This window comes from Apiospora hydei (assembly GCF_038363865.1).
Source record: "Apiospora hydei strain CBS 114990 chromosome Unknown utg000002l_segment0_segment0, whole genome shotgun sequence".
In the NCBI taxonomy this organism is placed as follows: Eukaryota; Fungi; Ascomycota; class Sordariomycetes; order Amphisphaeriales; family Apiosporaceae; genus Apiospora; species Apiospora hydei.
Genome location: NW_027117361.1, coordinates 1,773,312 through 1,793,758, shown reverse-complemented (window position 1 = coordinate 1,793,758; position 20,447 = coordinate 1,773,312). Strand labels below are relative to the sequence as shown.

The window sequence follows — 20,447 nt, the reverse complement described above, 5'->3', positions numbered from 1 at the left end:
GCTGAGACGTCCATCTAAGTGACGGTGTCTCCTGTCATTCCCTGTCATCTGCCCCTCAAGAGCCCAAAGACGCGCTATACTTGACTCCGTCCGCGCTGGCCAAGTGTGCAACAGTGACATTTGCAGCTAAATTCTGCAGATGTATCCCACCAAATGCTATCTATCCCTGGTGACCGAGGCCTTCAGTCCACACAGGTCAGGGAAAGATTGACCTCAGACAGGCCGGGATACCCATGGCCAAGGTGTAATATATTACACTCATTGCTCGACTCATGACGAACATGGGCATATCACCTCGAGAAGTCGCATCAAAGTTTAAGCTCGTCACTCGGGTCGGGCCGTAAGTCTGAAAGTCAATAAGAAGTAGTAGAACCTTAATATGGGAAAGACAGCTATCAGATTAAAATTGCGGACATCCGAAGTTTCCGCCACGGAGGAACCCCGTGGATCCGACGGTCGCGAACCAGCTTCTATCTATCTACACCACCACCCTGGCCGTAGGATCAAGGAGAAAATCCTTCTCCGACCTGCCCGCCTCGACCCAGGCCGACCTATCCTTCGCCTTGAAGACCGTGTTCGTCATCATGGCCAATTGGAAGGCCCGGTCGGCACGACGTCGCCGCTTGCCAACTGCTGCGCGGTAGGCCTCGTACTGATACTCCGACAGAGCCCCGTACAGCGCCCGTGGAGTCACGCCGATCACGATGCCGCCCTTCTGCCCGAACCCGAACGAGGTCAGCATGAACGCCTTGACGCCGCTACCGCCGCCGAGCTCAATCGCCTCGGACGGGTAGAGCAGGTGCGGGAACGCGCGCAGGGCCGCGTCGACGTCGTCGGCGTTGCGGTTGCCGGGCACGAGGCCCGACTCGAGGATCTGGAGGCACCCGTTCAGCATCCAGGCCCCCGCGGCGCCCTTGGGGTGGCCGGTTAGCGCCTTCTGGCACACGACGAGGAGCGGGTTGCCCGCGGTGCGCCCCAGGTGCGCCATCTGCTGGTTGATGACGGCGCTCTCGTTCTTGTCATTGGCTTTGGTCGATGTGCCGTGGAACGAGGCGACGGCGATGTCGTCGATGCTGAGGCCCCATACTGCTAGTGCGGCGCGCAGGGGGAGATGGTGGGGTCGATTTGGCGGAGGTTGTCGCCGTTCCACTTCCACTGCGCGTCCGCCTTGCAGCAGGCCGCGGCCGACTCGATCATGGACTGGTGTGCATCGCCACCATTCTCTTTGGTGATAGCTAGTTGCGATAGCTTCGAGGCCTCGATGGTGGCGAGCTCGCGTTCTAGCTGCGACCGGCGGTATGCGGTATCCAAGAGAGGGGACCGCAGCGCCGCCGCCGTCCCGCGAGCTGCGGTCAAGACGCCCTGGCCCGGAGCAGGGACGGAGCGGCCGACGCCGTCACCGGCCATCTGCGTGTAGGCGACGACGGCGTGGATGGGAAGTCCCATCTTGAGGGCAAGTTCCGCGCTCATGACGATCTGCACGCCGCACCCGGCGCTCTCGACGAAGCCTGCGCGCGACGAGGCGGTCGGGCGCGATGCCTGCGAGGGAAGATGGCCCTTGGCGGCGTCGGCGTCGCCATTTACTGTGGCTTTCATGTTACTGAACTCGTGCGACATCTCCTCGCGGAGGTCGTCCGAGCCGCCGACCAGCGCGACCTTGACGCGGCGGGACCGGATGGCCTCGCAGGCGTTGTCGAGGGATTCGACGGAGGTGGCGCAAGTGCCCGTCGGTGTCTTGATGGGACCAGTGCTTCCAAACAACAGCAAGTTCGTCCAGGCCGCCATCGAGTTCAGGAACGTTTCTTGCAGGATGTCGCCCTGGACCGGCTGGTCATGGTAACGGCTCCGGTACATGGCGCGCGCGGACTGCAGCGAGCCCGCGCCGGTCCCGATATAGTTCCCCAGCTCCGAGACGTGGACGTGTCGGTACAACTCGAACGGATCCTCGATGCCCGCGCTGAACATGGCCTCGCACGCGCAGCAGAGGACGTACAGCGTTACGGGATCGACTTGCGCGATGATGTCTTCGGGTATGCCGTACGTTGCCGCGTTCCAGCCCTTGGGGAGCTGCGCCGCGACGGAGTTGTGGCCGTCGGTCGATTTGGGGACTAGGAAGGTGGCGCCGGAATTGATGATGACGGTCCAGTTGCCGTCGGAGTCATCCGATGCTCCCGCGGAGGGGAAGATCTTGACCTTTTTCCCGTGGCGGAGCTTGAAGGACTGCGCGATCGTCGCGGAGGTCTCGAAGGGCGGCAGATCATGATCTAGTACTAACTCGTGCAATAGCTCCTTCCTCGATGGGTCATATCCGTCCATGCCATCGGGCTCGATGGTCCGGATACCCGAATGAGTCAGGATGTGCTCCCCGTAGCGGGCGGCGAAATCGGCCTCCTCCACTGGCTTGCCCGATTCCACGTCAAGCCATCCCACGTATGGCTTCCCGTCAATGGGTCCGTCGTGATGCTTGATTAGGCCCATAATCCATGCCATCTCGGTCAGGCCATCCTGGTTCAGCTTCCCCTGGCTCTCCATCTGCCACCGCGTGCGCGAGGAGCCCCAAGGGCCTAGCTCGGAGAAGCCGACGACGACGGCGGTGCGGCTCAGGTCTACCATGCTGGTCAGGCTTTCCAGGCCCGCTGTCATCGTTTGATGAGAAGACAGCTTCGGGAATCCTTGGGTGATGTTGGAACGCTTAGTCCGCTTTGGAGCGGGCGCCGCTGATGGGGAAGCGGCGGCTTTCAAGCCCCGGATGACGGCTTCCTGCTTCTTCCTCTCGGCGGTGATGGCCTGCCGCTCGCGTCTGTTCCCGGTTATTTCTTCGCGAATCGCCATGATTTCTTCCTTGAGCTTAGGAAATCCAACTAGACCGCCGCTAAGGTCGGCATAGACAGGCTCGGAATCCGATTGACGGATAATGGCGGGGGAGAGCAAAGCCAGGATATTGAACGCCATCTCGCCGGCGGTGAAGGTCATGACGCCGAGCTTCTCGATGCCTTCGGCGACGATATTGTTGGCGCTCATTAGCCCCGTGCCCCGAGTCCAGCCAATGACAGCCCCGATAACGGAGAGATAATCGGACCACTGCTCTGAGCGGTACCGGTTAAACAACGTCTCGAGCCCGATCTTGGACTCGGAGTAGAGCCCGTCACCGCCGAAGTCACCGTGGTTGGGTGATAGCGGGAGGACCAGCGTGGTCGGCCGGCCGGTGTAGTTCCGGTTCTCTTTGTGCTGCTTGATGCAGCCCATGAGCCGGAGCACGTTCGTCAGCATGGCGCGGTGCGCAACCTCGGAGCGTGCGTCAAGCCCTTCGATCTCTCGACCGAGTTCCGGGATCGCGGCGAAGGGAATGACGAAGTCCAGGTCGGCTCCGAGACCACCGCTCTTGCCGCCCTTGTCGCCGTAGATATGCGCAATGAGCTCCTCGACGTCCTTCTTGCTCGCGGCGTTGAAGGGGAGGAGGATTAGCTCGGAACCCTGGGCTCCGACCTCCTTGTAGAGCTGTGACATGACGGACCCCGCGGAAGCGGGAGACCGGCTCGTCGTAACAATGACCCTGGTGCCGCCGGACAACAGGCCTCGGACCACCTCTATGCCGATGGAGCCGATGCCGGCGCCGGTGACCAGGGCGGTCTTGCCCACGTAGGTGAGGCCGGAGGTGTTGCCGACGAAGAGCGCGTCTAGGTATGCCTTGGTAAGATCGCAGTCGTACTGCCATGTTGTTGACTTATCGTCGCGGCGGAGGCAGTGGACGTAACTACTGCAGGGTCCGCCGCCTCGTGTAGAACTGACGGCGTCGAAGTAGGTCGCCTCCTTACCCTCACGAGCCACTTCGGTGTAGTGGATAGTGCCCTCCTCGTCGACTGACGTGTGTGGAGCCATCGCCGGCTCGAAATAGTGAAAGACAGGGGGCTCAGCGCCGAGTCAGCTGGTTTGGCTCTGAGCAGCTCTTCTGCTGCCTCCTTATCTCCCTGGCCAGCTTCGACGCGATGTCGTAGCATGTCCTCCAGCTCGGCAGTCCATCTGTTTGCGAGTGCCTGCAGTCGATCCTTCGACGCGACCGGGCCGTTGACGTTTTGTTGCTGCAGGATCCGGGCGGCGTCTTCGCGGACCCAGTTCCACCACGAGGAGTAGCGTCGCTCTTTCCGGGCGTCAAAGGTTCCCTGGACGTCGGTGATGAACTCTTCATCAAGCTCGGTGTAGATTTGGTCCAGCTTCTTTTGATGATCGCTGTTGACCTCTGCACCAGATGCTACATCAGGGGTTATCTCGATTCCGAGATGCTCGGCAAGGACTTGGAGCTGTTTCCGTAGGATGTCGTTCTGCTCGCTCTTCAGGGCCTCTAGACTAGCATTGTCGACTTGCACCACGGCATTCTGCAGTCCGCCCTGTGGTGTACCGCCCCCACCGGACGAAGGCGTAGGCAATGTGACTCCTGCGTGCTTGGCGTACCGGCTGACGACCGAGTCTACCAGGGCATGCGCCTGGCCGACGTCCGACAGCCGAGACGGTGGCTCCATGGTCACACAGAAGCATTGCACCGCGACTCTGCTGTTGGCACCCAGGCCCCAGCGTGACGCTATGTACGTCATCATCTCGGTCTGTCCGAAACCCGCAGGCATCTTGGAGGAGACGAAACGCTCGACTAGTTTCTTGGATGACGCCCCGAGCTTCCCGGAGAAGCCGGAGCTCAGCTTCTCGCCCAAGGTTGCTATGGCCGTGCTTTCACTGCCGTCGGGGAGATCTCCGAACTCGGCGGCCAGGTCGCCAATGAGCTCGTTTTGGAGGGTGGATTTGCCTGTTTCTAAAGTTTAGCTTTCGGGGTAGAGAAATTCTAAGGGGTGGGGAAACGTACCACCAGAGAGCCCCTGGATCGTATCACCGACGGGCACTTCATCGAACGCCCGCCGGAGCTTTTGCGCTACCAGGGTAAGGATGATATCCGTCGGAGAGAGATCTTTATCGACAATCGTCCCGGGGGCGGTAGGTACAGGCACGATGGCGACAGGAGGTGCGTCGGGGACTTTGACAGGGGCAGCCATAGGCGCTTGTACAGCAGGTGCTGCCGGAGCAGCGGAAACAGTTTCCGTGGCTTTTGTGTTCTCGTCGTACTCGTAGTAGATCTTCCGGGCATCGTCGGGGTTGTTGATGTTGAGGTACTCTCGCTCGACGGATCGGGCCATGTCCTGGTCGCTGACGAGCGCCTTGGCCGACTTCTTGGCCATGTTTGCCAAGACGTTGGCGGGTCCTATCTCTATGAGACGCCGGACATTGCGGTATGACGTCAACAGTTCCTTTTGTGTATCGATCCTGTCACATATTGTTGGTAAACAAGAAGCTCATACAGTAGATTTGGTAGGTCACCTACCATTGTACTGGGAACGCAAACTGATATCTGTATAGGTGTTAGTCAAGTCAAACTATATTATGATCCAAGGTAAGAGAGGGGCTCACGTTAACAGTTCTACTAGAAGATCGTATGATATTTCCTGTGGCGACTTCTTTGCCTCACCCACAGGTGCGGCTTCGTGTTGGATGATAGTCATGATGATTCAGGATGGCGTGGCACACCGTGTGAATATCGAGCAATATCAAATACTTCGGCAATCAACAAAGGGGTCACAAGAGAAGATGATCCGGTTTCGTTTAGAATAATCTACCAAGGCGGCAGTGGAATCATCACAGGAGTGTAAAATCCCCGGTGCGGAATAGGGGTAATCAATAATGGACAACAATTTCAAATCCTTCCATTGGGAGGAATAGACATGGTTACATACGCCAGAAACAAGATGGATATGGTCGTTTCAGGCAGGATTCACACGAATAGGCATCGGCGCTGATATCGTGTCATCGCTTCCCGAATCCGAGTCCCCAGCCTTATCATCGGTTTCGTTCCCTTACCCGTAGCAAAGACATGGTCACGAACTGTACCGGCGCCAGTTTGAATTCGTTCTAAAGAATAAACACGCCTCCCGAGTGGTTGTCACCGTAGGTATTATTCGGATGTTAGTCCCGGCCGGGGTGAGACGCGAGTGGGTAGACGATCCTTATCCTTGACCGGGCCTCGGCTGCCGGCTCCCGAACTCGGCCCCGGACACTGGAAATTGGGCCGATCCACCAGATAGGCGACTGTTCGGGTTTATTATAAGCCAATGAGACATGCAACTGCAAAGAGTCGAGGTATAAGATTGTTGTATTGCCATGAAACAGCAGGATAGCCTAGAGGAGCCTGTGAATACACAGCCCACTTTTGAACCCGAATACTCCTCCCATCATGCCTTCTGCTACGACTCCCCCAGCTAACGGCGCCAATAGCACCAATGGTGTCAAGACTCCTATGGGGGGCGTTTTGCATGTAATTGATAGCCGCACGGGGCAGCATCTCGCTCTCAAGATCCAGCAGAATGCCATCAACGCCACCGACCTAAAGCAGTTGAAGGCGCCCAAAGATGAAGAACACCCAGAGTACCAGAACGAACAAGGTCTTCGGGTTTACGACCCTGGCTACACCAACACTCTGGTCAGCGAAAGCAAGATCACCTACATGTGAGTTCCCACACCTATGAAGGTCCTATGGCCATGCTAACACCAACCAAAGTGATGGCTTGGAGGGCACCATCCAGTACAGGGGGTACTCAATCCATGACATTATCGGAAAGAAGAAGTTCGTGGACTTGTCCCACCTCCTCATATGGGGGCATTGGCCTTCGGCGGATGAGGCCCGGGTCTACCAGGAACGTCTCAACAATGTCCCCATGATCGATGACAGTGTATTCAATGTCATTCGATCGTTCCCGTAAGTAGCTTCAACCCTATCTACATGTTGTCGAGATACTGACGCGTAAGATTACAGTAAGAATGGCTCTATCTTGGGGATGATGGTTGCCGGGCTAAGTGCACTGCAGTCCACCGATATGAATGCCATCCCCGCCCACGCAGCCAAGAACCTCTACCTGGGCCAGCCGCAAAACGTAGACGAGCAGGTCATCCGGGTCTTGTCCAGCCTGTCCATGATCACGGCGGCGGCCTACTGCCACCACATCGGCCGGGCCTTCACCCCGCCGCGCCAGGACTTCTCCTACGTCGAGAACTTCCTCCTCATGACGGGCACCGTCGACCCGGCCACGGGCGCGCCCAACCCGCGCTACGTGAGCGCCGTCGAGCGCCTCTGGGCCACTGTCGCGGACCACGAGATGACGTGCTCGACCGCGGCGCTGCTCCAGACGGCCTCGGCCCTGCCCGACGTCGTCTCGAGCCTGGTCTCGGCCATCTCCGCGACGTACGGGCCCCTGCACGGCGGCGCCATCGAGGTCGCGTACAAGAACATCGCGGAGATCGGCGCGGTCGCCAACGTGCCCGCCAAGATCGCGCGCGTCAAGGCCGGCGAGGAGCGCCTCTACGGCTACGGCCACCGCGTCTACCGCGTCACCGACCCGCGCTTCACCTACATCAGCGAGATCCTCGGGGAGCTGTCCGAAGAGGTATCGAGGGATCCGCTGCTCCAGGTGGCCTTCGCTTTGGACAAGGCCGCGGCCGAGGACGAGTACTTCACGTCGCGGAAGCTGCGGCCTAATGCCGATTTGTTCGCGGCTTTCGCTTACAAAGCCCTTGGGTTCCCGGCTGAGTTCATTCTGCCGATCTCGGTCGTGTCGAGGACGCAGGGGTTCATGGCGCACTGGAAGGAAGCCATGGGTACGTTACACTATCGCCTGATGACCCGTTTTCTAGGCATGATTGCTGACTACAGGACTTACTACAGAAGGTGGACCTCGCATCTGGCGTCCGGGTCAGAAGTACACTGGCAACTTGAACCAGAAGGAATAGGTATGATGCATTGCTTGTGTGGTCTGTGTTGGTATAGCTTTTATGTAGAAGTAGCTATAATTATTAGGATCTTGACCATGCGCCGTAATCACTTGCTTATCTTCATGGCTGTTTATTAATATTTGCTTTCGGTAATGAACCTTGCCAATCCTTCTGACACGGTGGTCGATGTTTACTCAGCTGGCACCAACGTTTACCACAGTCCAGCTAACCCGAACCTTCAACTAATATCACTGGTGGTTCCTACAAACTGCCCGAAATATATTATCTTGGAGTAACGATGCATTGTTGCGTCTACTGCAATTACTACGACTCCTGCACCAACCCTGCTAGGTCATTTGATTATCCCACATCATTAAAAAACACGATTATCCCACATCATGACAAGACACGACGAAGGCGATAGATATGACATAATCAAGAACTTCGTATTATGCTTCGTCACTAAAAGATTCAATGCTGTATTCTACTGCATCCAGCACGAAAGCCCCATTACTACTTCGCAAACAAGTCTATGAACTCGCTAGTCGGCATGGCATCAAAGTCCGTCTTGTCAAACGTCTCCATGACGCGAGAAACTTCCTCCTGCGAGAACATCAATCCCAAGTTCCGAATAGCCTTCTCTCGTACACGCGGAGCAGTCTCTTCGCCACGCGCCGGGTGACCAAGAGGGAAATCCTGCCATGTCTTGATGATTGACCCGTCCTTCAGGGTGATCTCGATGGCGCTACCAACACTACGGATATCGGGGTTGTGGTAGTCTTTGGTCATCTGCACATCCTCTTCCATGCTGATAAGCGACCTCAATTGCTCAACCCGAGAGTCGGTGGCCCAGGGGCTATCGTCCTGGTAGTCCTCGGTCTCGACCGCGACGCCGTTCTTCAGCAGGACCACGGCGAGCATGTACCGCAGACAGTGGTCCCGGTCGGCCGCGTTGTTGAGCGCACCCCGTTTGTTGATGATGATCATGGCCGCCTCCTGAACCCGGACATGGATGCTTTCGATGTCCTTGACCGGGTCCAGATTGCGCGCCTGCAGCTCCCTGCTCGCCGTCATGGCGGCCTCGACCGCGGTAAGCCCGTGGCCCTCAGCCGTCAGCACCTTGAAGATTACATTCTCCACGACCCAAGTCCTGAAGGGCCTCGGCAGCTCAAACGCCCGGTCCTCGTTGAGCACGGCGTAGAACCCCCAGCGCGCCGCGCTCAGGGGGCGTGCGAATGCCGGGCTGGCCCGCCCGCGCGAGGCCCGCGAGGTGGACGGCGCGCATGCACGCGTCGCCCGCGGCCCAGCCCTTGCGGGGGCCCGCGTTGGGGGCCTGCCGGTAGGTCCGGAGCGGGTGCCCGTCGACCCAGGCGTGCGAGACGGCGGCGCGGGCCTGCTCGCGGTCGAGGCCCATCAGCCAGGAGACGACGGCGGTGGAGGCGACTTTGACGAGGATGGTGTGGTCGACGCCGACGCGGTTGAAGGCGTTTTTGATCTGGAAGACGCCTTGGATCTCGTAGGCTTTGATCAGGCTGATTAGGACTTGCTTGATGGTGATGATGCCGGCTTTGTTGCCTTGGGCAAGTGCAGCCCTTGTAAGCACATCTGCAGTTGCCAGGATAGCCCCGAGGTTGTCTACCGCCTCATGTTAGTGGGATGTGCTCATTGGTACCAGAATAACGAGGGACTTACCAGACGGATGGCCCCATTCTGCACCAGCAAAGGCATCGTTGTGGTCAAGGTAGCGAATCATGGCGCCCATGTTGAAGGCCCCCTGAGGCAGATCCAAGGAATAGCTCGTTCCCGGTAATCTGAAACCACCGAAGACAGAGGTGGCCCCCGGTAGGATTGGCTCGACAAGGGCGGTGCATTCCTTGCTCCGGGCCAGGCTTTCTATGGCGACGCCGATGGAGTCAATGAGTGCCAGTTTGCTTCGCGCGAGGGCTTCCTCGGACTTAACCTCGTAGTCGTACACATAGTCGACGATGAGACTGATGATCTCATCGTACGGCCTCTCAGAGTTGTCGTCGGGTTGTGGGATAGACATTTTGCTTGTCGTAGTTTCTGGTTGCTTGCGTTACAAAGAGGGGATCTGTGATGAGAGCCATTCCTTCTTTACAAGAGCTTCTCAAGTCGGTAGCCTGAACACCCTATTGTGCTGCCCAAATTGCCGAGAGCGCCGGCAGCATTAGCGAGAGTGGGGTGGTTGGGGTTATTCGCGGAGTCGGCATGCAGCCCCGAACCAGTCGGGACCCGGCGTCCGGAACCCGAACGCGGCCTCTTCTTGGCTGGGGCTCATCGCGGGACGGCTCGTATCTTTTAGCAAGTTCATGCAGAATTCTAAAAGTGTATTTCACTAGAGAGGCGGCAAGGTGCCCGTGTCGGGGCGTAAGACTCAGTGCAAGCCTATGGTTATTGAGTGCGTCTCGGTCGACCACGGAGATCCTTATCTGCAAGGGAACTGATTCCGAGGCCGAGTTGAATAGCTTACGGAAGAGAACGCGGTTTCCCCATTTCGGGTCGATGGCTGAGTGTGTAGCGAAGATAACAGAGCCAACTTGATAGACCAGGAGGCGTAGTTCGAAAGAGCCCTCTATATACGTCGAATATGAATATGTCCACATCTCAATTTCAACCCTTACAATTAGTCAAGCCCATACCTCGACCTACACATAACACCTGTTCATCATTATCTTTTACACTAGCGATTATTTAACTTATAGTACTCCGATTATCTATCTACATCAGGCGCGACCCGGCGACGAGCTTCAAGAACACGTCGTGGGTGCTAGCATCACCACGGCATTTCCCCATACTCCATCATGACGAGTTCAGATGATACCGCGTCGTTATTCGACGAAGTCCGCCAGAGCCCGGGGATGATTGGCACTCCCCTATCATCCACGTCAGAAACCCTCGACGACTTGACAACATTTTCGGTCAAATACGAATCATCACATATCGACCTTTGTCTGCCTCTGTCAGCCGTAACAAGGCTAAGCGAGTACCGAAGAGACTATCTCGCATCACTCGACCAGCCAGAAGAACAAAGCGATGGCAAGGCTCCCTCTTCCAGAGTTGCCTTGGCCTTCGGGTTCTTGGAGCACATGTTGAGCGGCCGCGCTCCTATCGATTTACTGTCGCAAATCTTTTCCACAGTTCGGACAGAGGTCATGCAGGAAAGGGAAATACACTCCTTTCTCGCCGAGCTGGGCGAGGGGGCTACCACACGCAAGTCCGTCCTACGCACATACATGGTCCTCATGGCAAAACTGGCCATCCCCTGGCCACCGGCCCAGAGTGCGCTTCTGGGTGCAGCCAGAAAGGAGGCAAGCCAAATCTTGCTGGCCTTTGGGGGTCAGAGCTCGGCCAATCCCAACTGCGTCGAGGTCCTGGCCGAGCTGTACTCTCTGTACCAACCCTTACTGGAACCCCTCGTCACCTCCCCTGAGCGAGGTGCTCTACACGCTCACCCGCCATCGGGGCACTAGGGCATTCTACCTCGGCCGCGAAATCGATCTGCTCACATGGCTAGAGGACCCCGCGAAGCGTCCGAACAAGGACTTCATCGCCGGCGCCGCGGTCAGCTTCCCCATCATCGGCATCGTTGGTCTGCTCCATTACTACATCACATGCCAGATCCTTGGCAAGACGCCCGGGGAGCTGGGCCAATGCCTCGCGGGGGCCACCGGCCACTCCCAGGGCATCGTGCTCGCCGCCGCGGTGGCGAATGCGCACGACTGGGAGTCCTTCTTCGTCGAGGCCAAGTGGGCGGTCGAGCTGCTGTTCTGGATCGGGTACGAGAGCCAGATGGCGGCGCCGCAGTCGTGCTTCAGCCCCGCCATGGTCAGCGACTGTGTGGAGGGTGGGGAGGGCGCTCCCCTCGCACATGCTCCTCGTACGCGGAATGCGCAAAAACGCTCTGGCCGACATCATCGCTGCTAGCAACAAACACCTACCGGAGGAGGAGCAGCTCTACATGTCCCTGATCAACAACCCAACAGACCACGTTGTCGCTGGGCCGCCACGGAGCCTCCGGGGGGCTGGTTTTGCGCTTGCGCGAGATTCGTGCCAAAGATGGCATGGACCAGAGCCGGATCCCCTACAGCAAGAGGAAGCCCGAAATCTCTCTCTCGTTCCTGCCCATCAGCGCACCCTTCCACACCCCTTATCTAGAGGGGGCAGCGAGCCGGGTCGCCGTCAGAATGGCCAACTCCTGGCCCGAACCTGGGAGAACCAGCAGCCTGAGGGTACCTGTCTTCGAAACCGAAAAGGGGCTAAACGTGGGTGCAGCAGATGCGCCAGAAGCAAATCTCACTCAAATGCTAATCGACGCGATCATGACCAAGGTGGTGGATTGGCCTAGCACCCTTCAGGTCGGCAGCGGAATTAAATTGTCGCATGTCATATCTCTAGGCATTGGGCGCTTTGCTAGTATGGTCTACCAGAACGTGGATGGCCGGGGCGTCCGCGTCATCGATGGCACCAAGCTCGACAACACCGATACTGCGATGATGGGTGATAAAGCGGAGATCTTTGCGACCACGCCTTCAGTCCCAACCGAGTCTTGGGAGGAGCAGTTTAGACCCCGTCTCGTCCGATCTGGTGATGGCTATCACTACCGAGTCGAGACCCGGTTGAACCGCATCCTCAAAGCCCCGCCCATCATTGTGCCGGGGATGACTCCGACGACGGTACCCTGGGACTTCGTCGCATCTGTTACCAAGGCCGGGTACCACATCGAGCTCGCCGGCGGTGGCTACTGGAACCCGACGGCCATGACGGCCGCCATTGAGAAAGTGGCAGCGAGCATCCCCGCGGGAAGGAGCATTACGTGCAATCTGATCTACGTTGATCCTGTGGCGATTGGCTATCAGGTCCCGCTGATCCGCCAATTGATCGGCAAGGGCGTTCCCATCCGCGGCCTCACCATCGGCGCCGGTATCCCGTCCCCGGACGTTGCCGCACAGTATATCGAGACCCTGGGGATCGAGCACATCTCCTTCAAGCCCGGATCAACAAGCGCCATTAGGGACGTCATCAGCATCGCCAAAGCGCACCCTACGTTCCCGTTAATCGTCCAGTGGACCGGCGGTCGTGGCGGTGGCCATCACTCGTACGAGGACTTCCACCAGCCCCTTCTGGAGACGTACAGCGAAATCCGGCGCTGCCCTAACCTCTACTTGGTGGTAGGCAGCGGCTTCGGAGACGGTGCCGACATGTTCCCCTACTTCTCGGGCGCCTGGTCCCTCCCGTTCGAAAGACCGGCCATGCCGTGCGACGGCATCCTGATGGGAAGCCGGATGATGGTCGCCACTGACTCGCACACATCTCCCGGGATCAAGAGCCGTCTCATCAAAACTCCTGGCGTCGAGGACGCCGAATGGGAGAAATCATATACGAATGCGGATGCGGCCGGAGGAGTCCTTACCGTGACCTCGGAGATGGGCCAGCCGATCCACAAGGTCGCCACGCGCGGGGTGCGGCTGTGGAAGGAGATGGACGATACCATCTTTAGTCTACCCAAATCCGAGCGCAAGGCAGCGCTCCTAAAGCGCAAGGACGAGATCATCCGGCGGCTCAACGCGGACTTCTCCAAGCCTTGGTTCGGGGCGAATGCTGAGGGCCAGGCCGTGGACCTCGAAGACATGACCTATGTCGAGGTGCTGTCCCGCATAGTCAAGCTCATGTTCGTCAGCCACCAGAAGCGATGGGTCGACGTGTCCTACCGGGCCCTGTTTTCCGACTTCGTGACCCGATCCCTCGAGAGAGAAGGCTCGCCCGTTATCTGTGATCAGGCCCTGTTAGACGAACCGGAGGTCTTGGTGTCCGAACTGGCCCGAGTCTGTCCCGGTGTCGCCGAGCAGCTCCTTCATCCCGAAGATGTTCGCTTCTTCGTGCAGTCCTGCAAGAGGCGCGATAGGAAGCCCGCCAACTTCATCGTGGCCTTGGACGATGATTTTGAACACGCGTTCAAGAAGGACTCGCTTTGGCAGTCGCAGGACCTAGACGCCGTCTATGAACAAGATCCGGAGCGCGTGTGCATCTTGCAGAGTCCTGTTTCGGTGCGATACTCGACCAGGGATGACCAGTCATCCAAGGAGATTCTAGACGAGATTCACAACGATCTGGTCGTCTTGATGGACGCTTTCAAGGAGCCCACAAGTGCCGATTCACTATCCCCGGCAGCAACGCTGATTATCCCAGTACATCCCAAGTCGGATAACATTAGTGTGGAACAGGAGGAAGAAAACATCGTTTTCAGGCCAGTGTCCGACCGAGATTATCCCAGTCCGGAGACGTGGATGGAGTGTCTCAAGCCCTATACCTGCGCCGCCATCTTCTCCCTTGTCCAACAAGAAACCCTTTTCGAAGTGGCATCCAAGCGCAACCGGCCGAACCCGTTCCGCCGCATCTTCGGAGCCCGTCACGGGTACTCGTTGGTACTCAGCAGGGAACTAGACCAAGCGTCCCTTCGCGATGACGCCACAGCGCAAACGGTCGTCTGTGTCAAGGCAGACATCGCATCGGGAAATTTGCATGTGGAGTTCCTTCACAGCGACTTTGTCCCCAATGCACCCGCCAAGCTGATTCTCCAGTGGCAGTTCGACGAGCAGAATATGCAGCTCATCGACTCTACCACCAGGCGCGACAGCCGCATCCAGGACTTCTACGCCCACGTATGGCTTGGCAAAGGGGGCCCAAGGGCCGGTTTGTTGACGGACCGTTTCGCGGGGAATGAGTTCAAGTTGACACAGGAGCTGCAGCATGTCTTGTGTTCGGCAGTCTCTCATGCCTTCCTCACCGGCTCCGGGATGGTTAGCCAAACCACTACACTGCCTCTGGAGGCCGCGGTCATTGCCGCATGGGAAGCTCTCATGAGCCCACTGCTGATCAGAGACCTCGAGGGCGACATCTTGCGTCTCGTCCACCAGTCCATCGGCATCGAGTACGTCCCCGGCGCGTCTCCCCATGCGCGTGGGCGAGTCCGTGACCACGGAGTCCTCCATCAGATCCGTGACGATCCAGCCGTCTGGCAAGTCCATCGCCGTCGAGGCCAAGCTATTGAGGGAAAGTCAACATATCGCCACCGTGACATCGGAGTTCTTTATCCGGGGCAAGTTTACCGACTACCAGAAGACGTTCCGTCACAAGCAAGAAGCCACCATGGAGCTCAAGGTGGCCTCCAAGATCGACGAAGCGGTTCTGCGCGATCGCTCTTGGTTGCAGCTCGATGACCCGTCGGTTCCGCTGGTCGGAAAGACGTTGGTCTTCCAGACACATACCCACAGCCAGTGGACCAATAACCAGACAAACGCCCCGAGCCTCAAGATCGGCGGTACCGTCGAGCACCGGCTGTGGAACGGCAGCCGAGTCAAGCTCGGCTCTGTATCCTTCGACGCGCCCGCATGTCTCGGAAACCCGGTCATGGACTTCCTCGAGCGCAAGGGCAAGGCCCTCGGCGGCAAGGTGCCCCTGAAGAACCCCGGCTGGGCCGCGGAGTCCGAAGTCAGCGTGGTGGCGCCGTCGCACACCCAGCTCTACGCCGAGGTCTCGGGCGACTGCAACCCGATCCACGCGTCGCCCATCTTCGCCGAGCTCGCGGAGCTGCCCGGCCCCATCATGCACGGCATGTACACGGCCGCGGTGAGCCGGAAGGTGGTGGAGGACCTCGTGGTGCCCGGGGAGGCGCACCGCATGCGGCGCTTCGATGCCTCGTTTGTCGGCATGGTCCGGCCCGGCGACCGGCTCGTCGTGGGTATCTCGCATGTCGCGATGAATGGCGGTCGCATGGTCTTCGAGGTCGTCGCCCGGCAGGAAGGGTCCGGGGAGGAGGTGCTACGCGGCGAGGCGGAGATCGAGCAGCCGTCGACGGCGTATCTCTTCACTGGCCAGGGCAGTCAGTCGGCCGGCATGGGCATGGCGCTCTACGAGACGAGTCCCGTAGCCAAGGTCATTTTCGACGAGATGGACGGATATATCAAGGATACCTATGGTAAGTCAACATCATAATACGTCCCCTTTTTGCTCATAACTGGGAGATACCGATACTAATCCAATTATGCGCGCAGGCTGGTCAATTCTCAAGGTCATCAGAGAGAACCCGAAGGAGCTCACCGTCCACTTCCGAGGCCGCCAGGGTCAGCGGATCCTCCAGAACTACCTCGACATGAAGTCCGAGGTGATCGAAGACGACGGGACGCGCCGGTCTATGCCCATCATACCGGGACTGAGCCGCGACTCCACGTCGCACACGTTTGCCGACTCGCGTGGGCTGCTGCAGTCGACGCTATTTGCACAGCCTGCGATTATCCTGGTCGAGCGGGCCACGTTTGCGCACATGAAAGAAAGCGGACTCATCCAAGAAGACGCCGTTTTCGCCGGTCACTCCCCTGGGCGAGTACGGAGCTCTTTCCTCCATGGCGGACTTTGCCAGCATCAAGGATGTGCTCAGCATCACCATCTACCGGGGGTTGACGATGCAGTTGGCGATTCCGCGTAATCTGGATGGACACACCGGTTATTCCATGGCGGCTGCGAACCCCGGGAGAGTCGGGAAACGTACGTTTATTCCACAGTTACTACTCGTCCCTTTATTCTCAGCTAATGTAGTGTTTTATGTAAACAGACTTCGACGACAACGCATTGAGGCATATTGTCCGCCATATCCACCAAGAAAGCGGAGAGCTCCTGGAAATTGTCAACTTCAACGTCAAAGGCGACCAATATGTTTGCGCAGGCCACGTAAGTCCGATTCAAACTATCTACCTCTACCTCCCAATCAGGTAACGTACTAATCAAACTTCGTAAATAGGTCCGAAACCTCTACTGCCTCGCCGAGATCCTCAATGCCGCCGCCGCGCTCAAAGTCAAGCCCGCGTCGATCCAGGAGTTTATCAAATCCCCGCAACCGAGTGCAACCGACCTCGGAAAATCTATCGCCGAGTTCATCGAACACTCAAAAACCTTACCGGTCGGGCTTGAGCTCCGCAGGGGCAAGGCCACCATCCCCCTGGTCGGCATCGACGTGCCGTTCCACTCGAGCCGGCTGCAGCCCGGAGTCCCGGCGTGGAGGGGACTTCTTGCGCAGTCGCATCCAGGTGGACGGGATACGCCCTGAGCGGCTCGTGGGCCGGTTCATTCCGAATGTAGTGGGGAAGCCGTTCTCCTTGAGCAGCGCATTCGTGAAGGAGGTGGCGGAGATAACGCATAGTCCTACTTTGCAAAGGCTAGTTTGATGTACAGCGAGGTCCGGTAGCAAATAGGCACTCTCATGCTTGGTTTTCCTTGGTTCCTTTGCATTTTCGTTTTTCATCAGCTCAGGTGCATCTATATATTCCGGGGGTTCCATCTTTGCGTTTTGAAACATTTGACAATGTTTTAGCAATAGTTATTAGCCCCGAAACACAATTCTTTTAACAATTTTTAAAACGGAACAACGCCAGATTATAAATCAATAATGTGCACTGTATCGATGACATGTACAATCCCCCTTGCTGAGCTTGGCGTTCGGCGATTGGATGGAGTTAACCCCTTTATGCTGACAAGCCGGGTTTAACTGGGCCATGTTTCCGCTCAGTACTAACTCCGAACATCAGGATATAAGCCAGCGCTTCGAAATGCCCCTTCCCTTGCTCCTCATATTGAATTATCAGACTAGCCCTACTTTCTACGTGGTCTACCTACTTTACAGGTCGACCAGTATTGTCATCGCACTCAAGTACAGCCGGCTTTTTCATACATCCCAACCCTGCGACCACATGATGGCTCCGCTCGAAGGACAGTACTTGCTGATCATCGGCGGTTCCTCAGGCATGGGTTTCTCCGCGGCGAAACTCGCGCTGGCCGGCGGCGCCAAAGTAGCCATCGCGTCCTCGAGTGCCGACAAAGTCCAAGACGCCGTCTCCAGACTCAGTGGCAGCAGCGGCGGCGGAGTCACCAGCCAGGTATCCGGCCACGTCGTCGACCTTGCCGGCGCCGACCCGGAGGCCGCGCTGGAGAAGTTGTTCACCGACATCACCCAAGCCGGGCAGCAGCCGCTCGACCACATCATCAACACGGCGGGCCGCGGCGTCCCCGTCCCCATCTCCGAGATTGACATGGCCTCTGCGAACGAGCTCGCGCGCCTACCGCTCTTCGTGCCGCTGTTCATCGGGAAGCTGGCGCCACGGTTCCTGAAGTCGGGACCCAACTCGAGCGTCATCTTCACGTCTGGGCAGGTCGTCGAGAAGCCAATCCCGGGCTACAGCGTCCTAGCGGCGTTCGCCTCAGCGCAGCACGGCCTGGCGCGGAACTTGGCCGTCGATCTGGCGCCGATCCGGGTCAACGTCGTGGCGCCTGGACCGACCGAGACGGAGATGTGGGGAAACACCGGGACGTGATCAAGAAAATGGTGGTGGAACAGAGCCTGCTGGGGAAACCGGCGTCGCCCGATGAGGTGGCGGAGGCGTATATCTATCTTGTCAAGAACACGGATGCTACCGGCTCTATCGTGAGCTCAAACGGTGGTGCTACGCTCAAGTAGAAGTAGAATCTAAAGCATCTGGGAATGTCAACCGAGGCGCTCTAACAACTCTGCACCATTCCCGACTTCATTTCTGTTCGTGGCTGCCATTTCCGCGATGGCATTATCTGTAATAGCCGGGTAATCCCGGTATCCCCCTTCACCCTCAGAACCTACCGAGCAGATGTAATTGTTGAAATGGAGTGTTCTTGGTGGTCCCAAGCGACTGGACCCGGAATTGGAACCGGAACCGGAGCCGACAGGGGCTAACTCGACGTCAGCATCTGCTGGGCAGAGGTCATGACTGAGATTGCCGCGTCTGCGACGCCATTGGAACTTGTGGTCTTTGCTCTATTATGAATCATTTACTTGTACCGGTATGCCGGTATGAGTCGAAAAAGTGAAAGGAAGCCAATAGAAGAAAACGTGGTCTTTGTGTCCATGGTTGGCTGTGCGGATGCGGGCGGACTAATTAGGGGTCACTCTCCGGATTGCTTAAAACAATGAATTGATCGTTCAAGTTTCGGGATCGGACACTCGTTTGGCCCCGAGTCTTTTCCAAGTGTATCGCCCTAGCCTTGCTATATTTCGCTCGTTCCACCATGACAGCTGCCGAGTCTGCCGATCCGGGCCATGCGCACTCCAACACGGACACTGATCCCGCCCTGGACGAGAATTCCGGCACTATCAATGCACTTTGTGAATGGGCGATCGGCTTGAAGATCCCGGACGTCCCAAAGGAAGACCTTGAGCATGTTAAATATTTGATCCTAGATTGAATAGCGTGCGGCCTTGTCGGCGGCCATGTGTCCTGGTTGCAACAATGTGCCGATGCCATTTTCGACTACGAGCCCCCTGGATACTGTAGTGTCATTGTGTACAATGAGGTGAGTAGCTAAGCAGTCCAACAATCATGAAAATGTTCTTTGCATCAGTTGGCTGATGATGGCTATACTCAAAGAAACTAGGTCCACTCGCAGCGACCATCTTGAAAGGCGCCTTCATCCAAGCAACAGAGCTGGATGACTATCACAGCAGCGCCCCCCTACACTCCGCCGCGGTGGTGATACCAACCCTCCTAGCCGCCGTGCAATTCCCCTCTACCAGCAACGGCCGGGGCAAGTCCCAGCAAAGGGTAACAGGGCTCGACTTCCTCATAGCCGCCGTCGTCGGCTTCGAGTCGGGCCCGAGGGCGGGCCTCGCTCTCGTCGGCCCGGAGCTGCTCACCCGCGGCTGGCACTCAGGCGTCATCTTCGGCTGCCCCGCGGCCGCACTGGCAAGCGCGCGCCTCTTGGTCCTCTCGGCGAACCAAACCGAGTCCGCGGTGGGCATCGCGTGCACGCAGGCGGGCGGGCTCATGTCGGCGACGTACAAGGGCATGATCAAGCGGGTGCAGCACGCGTTCGCGGCGCGCGCGCGGCTATTCGGGGCGCTGCCCGCGCGTAACGGCTACGTCGGGATCCGGAAGGTGTTCGAGCGCCGCTACGGCGGGTTTCTGGCCATGTTTAGCCAGGGCAACGGCGCCGACCCACCGTACGACGTCCGCCGCGTCGTCGCGGATCTCGGAGCGCGCTGGGAGGTCTTCGGCATCCGCGTCAAGCCGCACGCGTGCGTGCTGCCACGGGAAAATCGAGGCGCTGGTCCGGCTGCAGCAGGAGCACCCCGCGCGGTTCGCGACGGACCAGCTCGGCCACATCGTGAGCATCCCGGTCGGTCTCTCGGGTCCCAAATACGCGCACGACGGCTGGGAGTCCTTCCAGCGGCCCCTGGCGACGACGGGAGCGCAGACGAACGTCGCCTACAGCGGCGCCTCGCAGCTGGTGGACGGCCAGATGCTCCTGGAGCAGTTCGCCGACCGGAACCTGGACCGGGACGAGGTAAGGGTGCTGGTGCAAAAGACGAGCTGCTACTACGACGCGCGCTTCGACCGGCCGCACTTTGGCTGCGGCGCACGCGTTGCTGTCGAGTTCGACGGCGGGTTCCAGGTCGAGACCTTCTTGGACCAGCCCCGGGGGTATAACCCCCGATCACGGACGAGAACATCCGGGGCAAGTTTCGCAAGCTGACCGCTTCCGCCGTCGACGACAGCTTTCTCCAAAGACCCTGCCTGATAGCTGCAGCGGATAGTTGAATGAATGTG

The 20,447-nt window shown here is 58.2% G+C and overlaps 6 protein-coding genes across 6 annotated transcripts; 4 read left to right on the top strand and 2 right to left on the bottom strand.

Annotated features, from left to right (window-relative positions):
* Nucleotides 1–478: 478 nt before the first annotated feature.
* Nucleotides 479–5,543, bottom strand: PG997_000562 (fatty acid synthase alpha subunit FasA; the record flags this gene model as incomplete). Its single annotated transcript, XM_066804877.1, has 6 exons — nucleotides 479–1,073; nucleotides 1,151–3,909; nucleotides 3,984–4,795; nucleotides 4,853–5,307; nucleotides 5,366–5,392; nucleotides 5,452–5,543. 6 exons carry the CDS (start codon nucleotides 5,541–5,543, stop codon nucleotides 479–481), a joined length of 4,740 nt encoding a protein of 1,579 aa, XP_066674650.1.
* A 728-nt stretch (nucleotides 5,544–6,271) lies between these two features.
* On the top strand, nucleotides 6,272–7,821 carry PG997_000561 (uncharacterized protein; the record flags this gene model as incomplete). Its single annotated transcript, XM_066804876.1, has 4 exons — nucleotides 6,272–6,543; nucleotides 6,596–6,793; nucleotides 6,851–7,689; nucleotides 7,757–7,821. The coding sequence occupies 4 exons, from the start codon at nucleotides 6,272–6,274 to the stop codon at nucleotides 7,819–7,821; spliced, it is 1,374 nt and encodes a 457-aa protein (XP_066674649.1).
* Nucleotides 7,822–8,316: 495 nt separating this feature from the next.
* On the bottom strand, nucleotides 8,317–9,850 carry PG997_000560 (2-methylcitrate dehydratase; the record flags this gene model as incomplete). The annotated part of the gene is made up of 3 exons (XM_066804875.1): nucleotides 8,317–8,985; nucleotides 9,008–9,438; nucleotides 9,496–9,850. The coding sequence occupies 3 exons, from the start codon at nucleotides 9,848–9,850 to the stop codon at nucleotides 8,317–8,319; spliced, it is 1,455 nt and encodes a 484-aa protein (XP_066674648.1).
* A 775-nt stretch (nucleotides 9,851–10,625) lies between these two features.
* On the top strand, nucleotides 10,626–17,042 carry PG997_000559 (fatty acid synthase subunit beta; the record flags this gene model as incomplete). The annotated part of the gene is given in 9 exon segments (XM_066804874.1): nucleotides 10,626–11,215; nucleotides 11,256–11,649; nucleotides 11,808–14,737; nucleotides 14,754–15,799; nucleotides 15,876–16,187; nucleotides 16,213–16,365; nucleotides 16,433–16,548; nucleotides 16,619–16,831; nucleotides 16,866–17,042. 9 exon segments carry the CDS (start codon nucleotides 10,626–10,628, stop codon nucleotides 17,040–17,042), a joined length of 5,931 nt encoding a protein of 1,976 aa, XP_066674647.1.
* Nucleotides 17,043–17,567: 525 nt separating this feature from the next.
* PG997_000558 (carbonyl reductase family member 4) lies at nucleotides 17,568–18,185 on the top strand (the record flags this gene model as incomplete). Its single annotated transcript, XM_066804873.1, has 1 exon — nucleotides 17,568–18,185. The coding sequence occupies one exon, from the start codon at nucleotides 17,568–17,570 to the stop codon at nucleotides 18,183–18,185; it is 618 nt and encodes a 205-aa protein (XP_066674646.1).
* An 8-nt stretch (nucleotides 18,186–18,193) lies between these two features.
* Nucleotides 18,194–20,373, top strand: PG997_000557 (2-methylcitrate dehydratase PrpD; the record flags this gene model as incomplete). The annotated part of the gene is made up of 3 exons (XM_066804872.1): nucleotides 18,194–18,311; nucleotides 19,276–19,919; nucleotides 19,993–20,373. 3 exons carry the CDS (start codon nucleotides 18,194–18,196, stop codon nucleotides 20,371–20,373), a joined length of 1,143 nt encoding a protein of 380 aa, XP_066674645.1.
* Nucleotides 20,374–20,447: the final 74 nt, after the last annotated feature.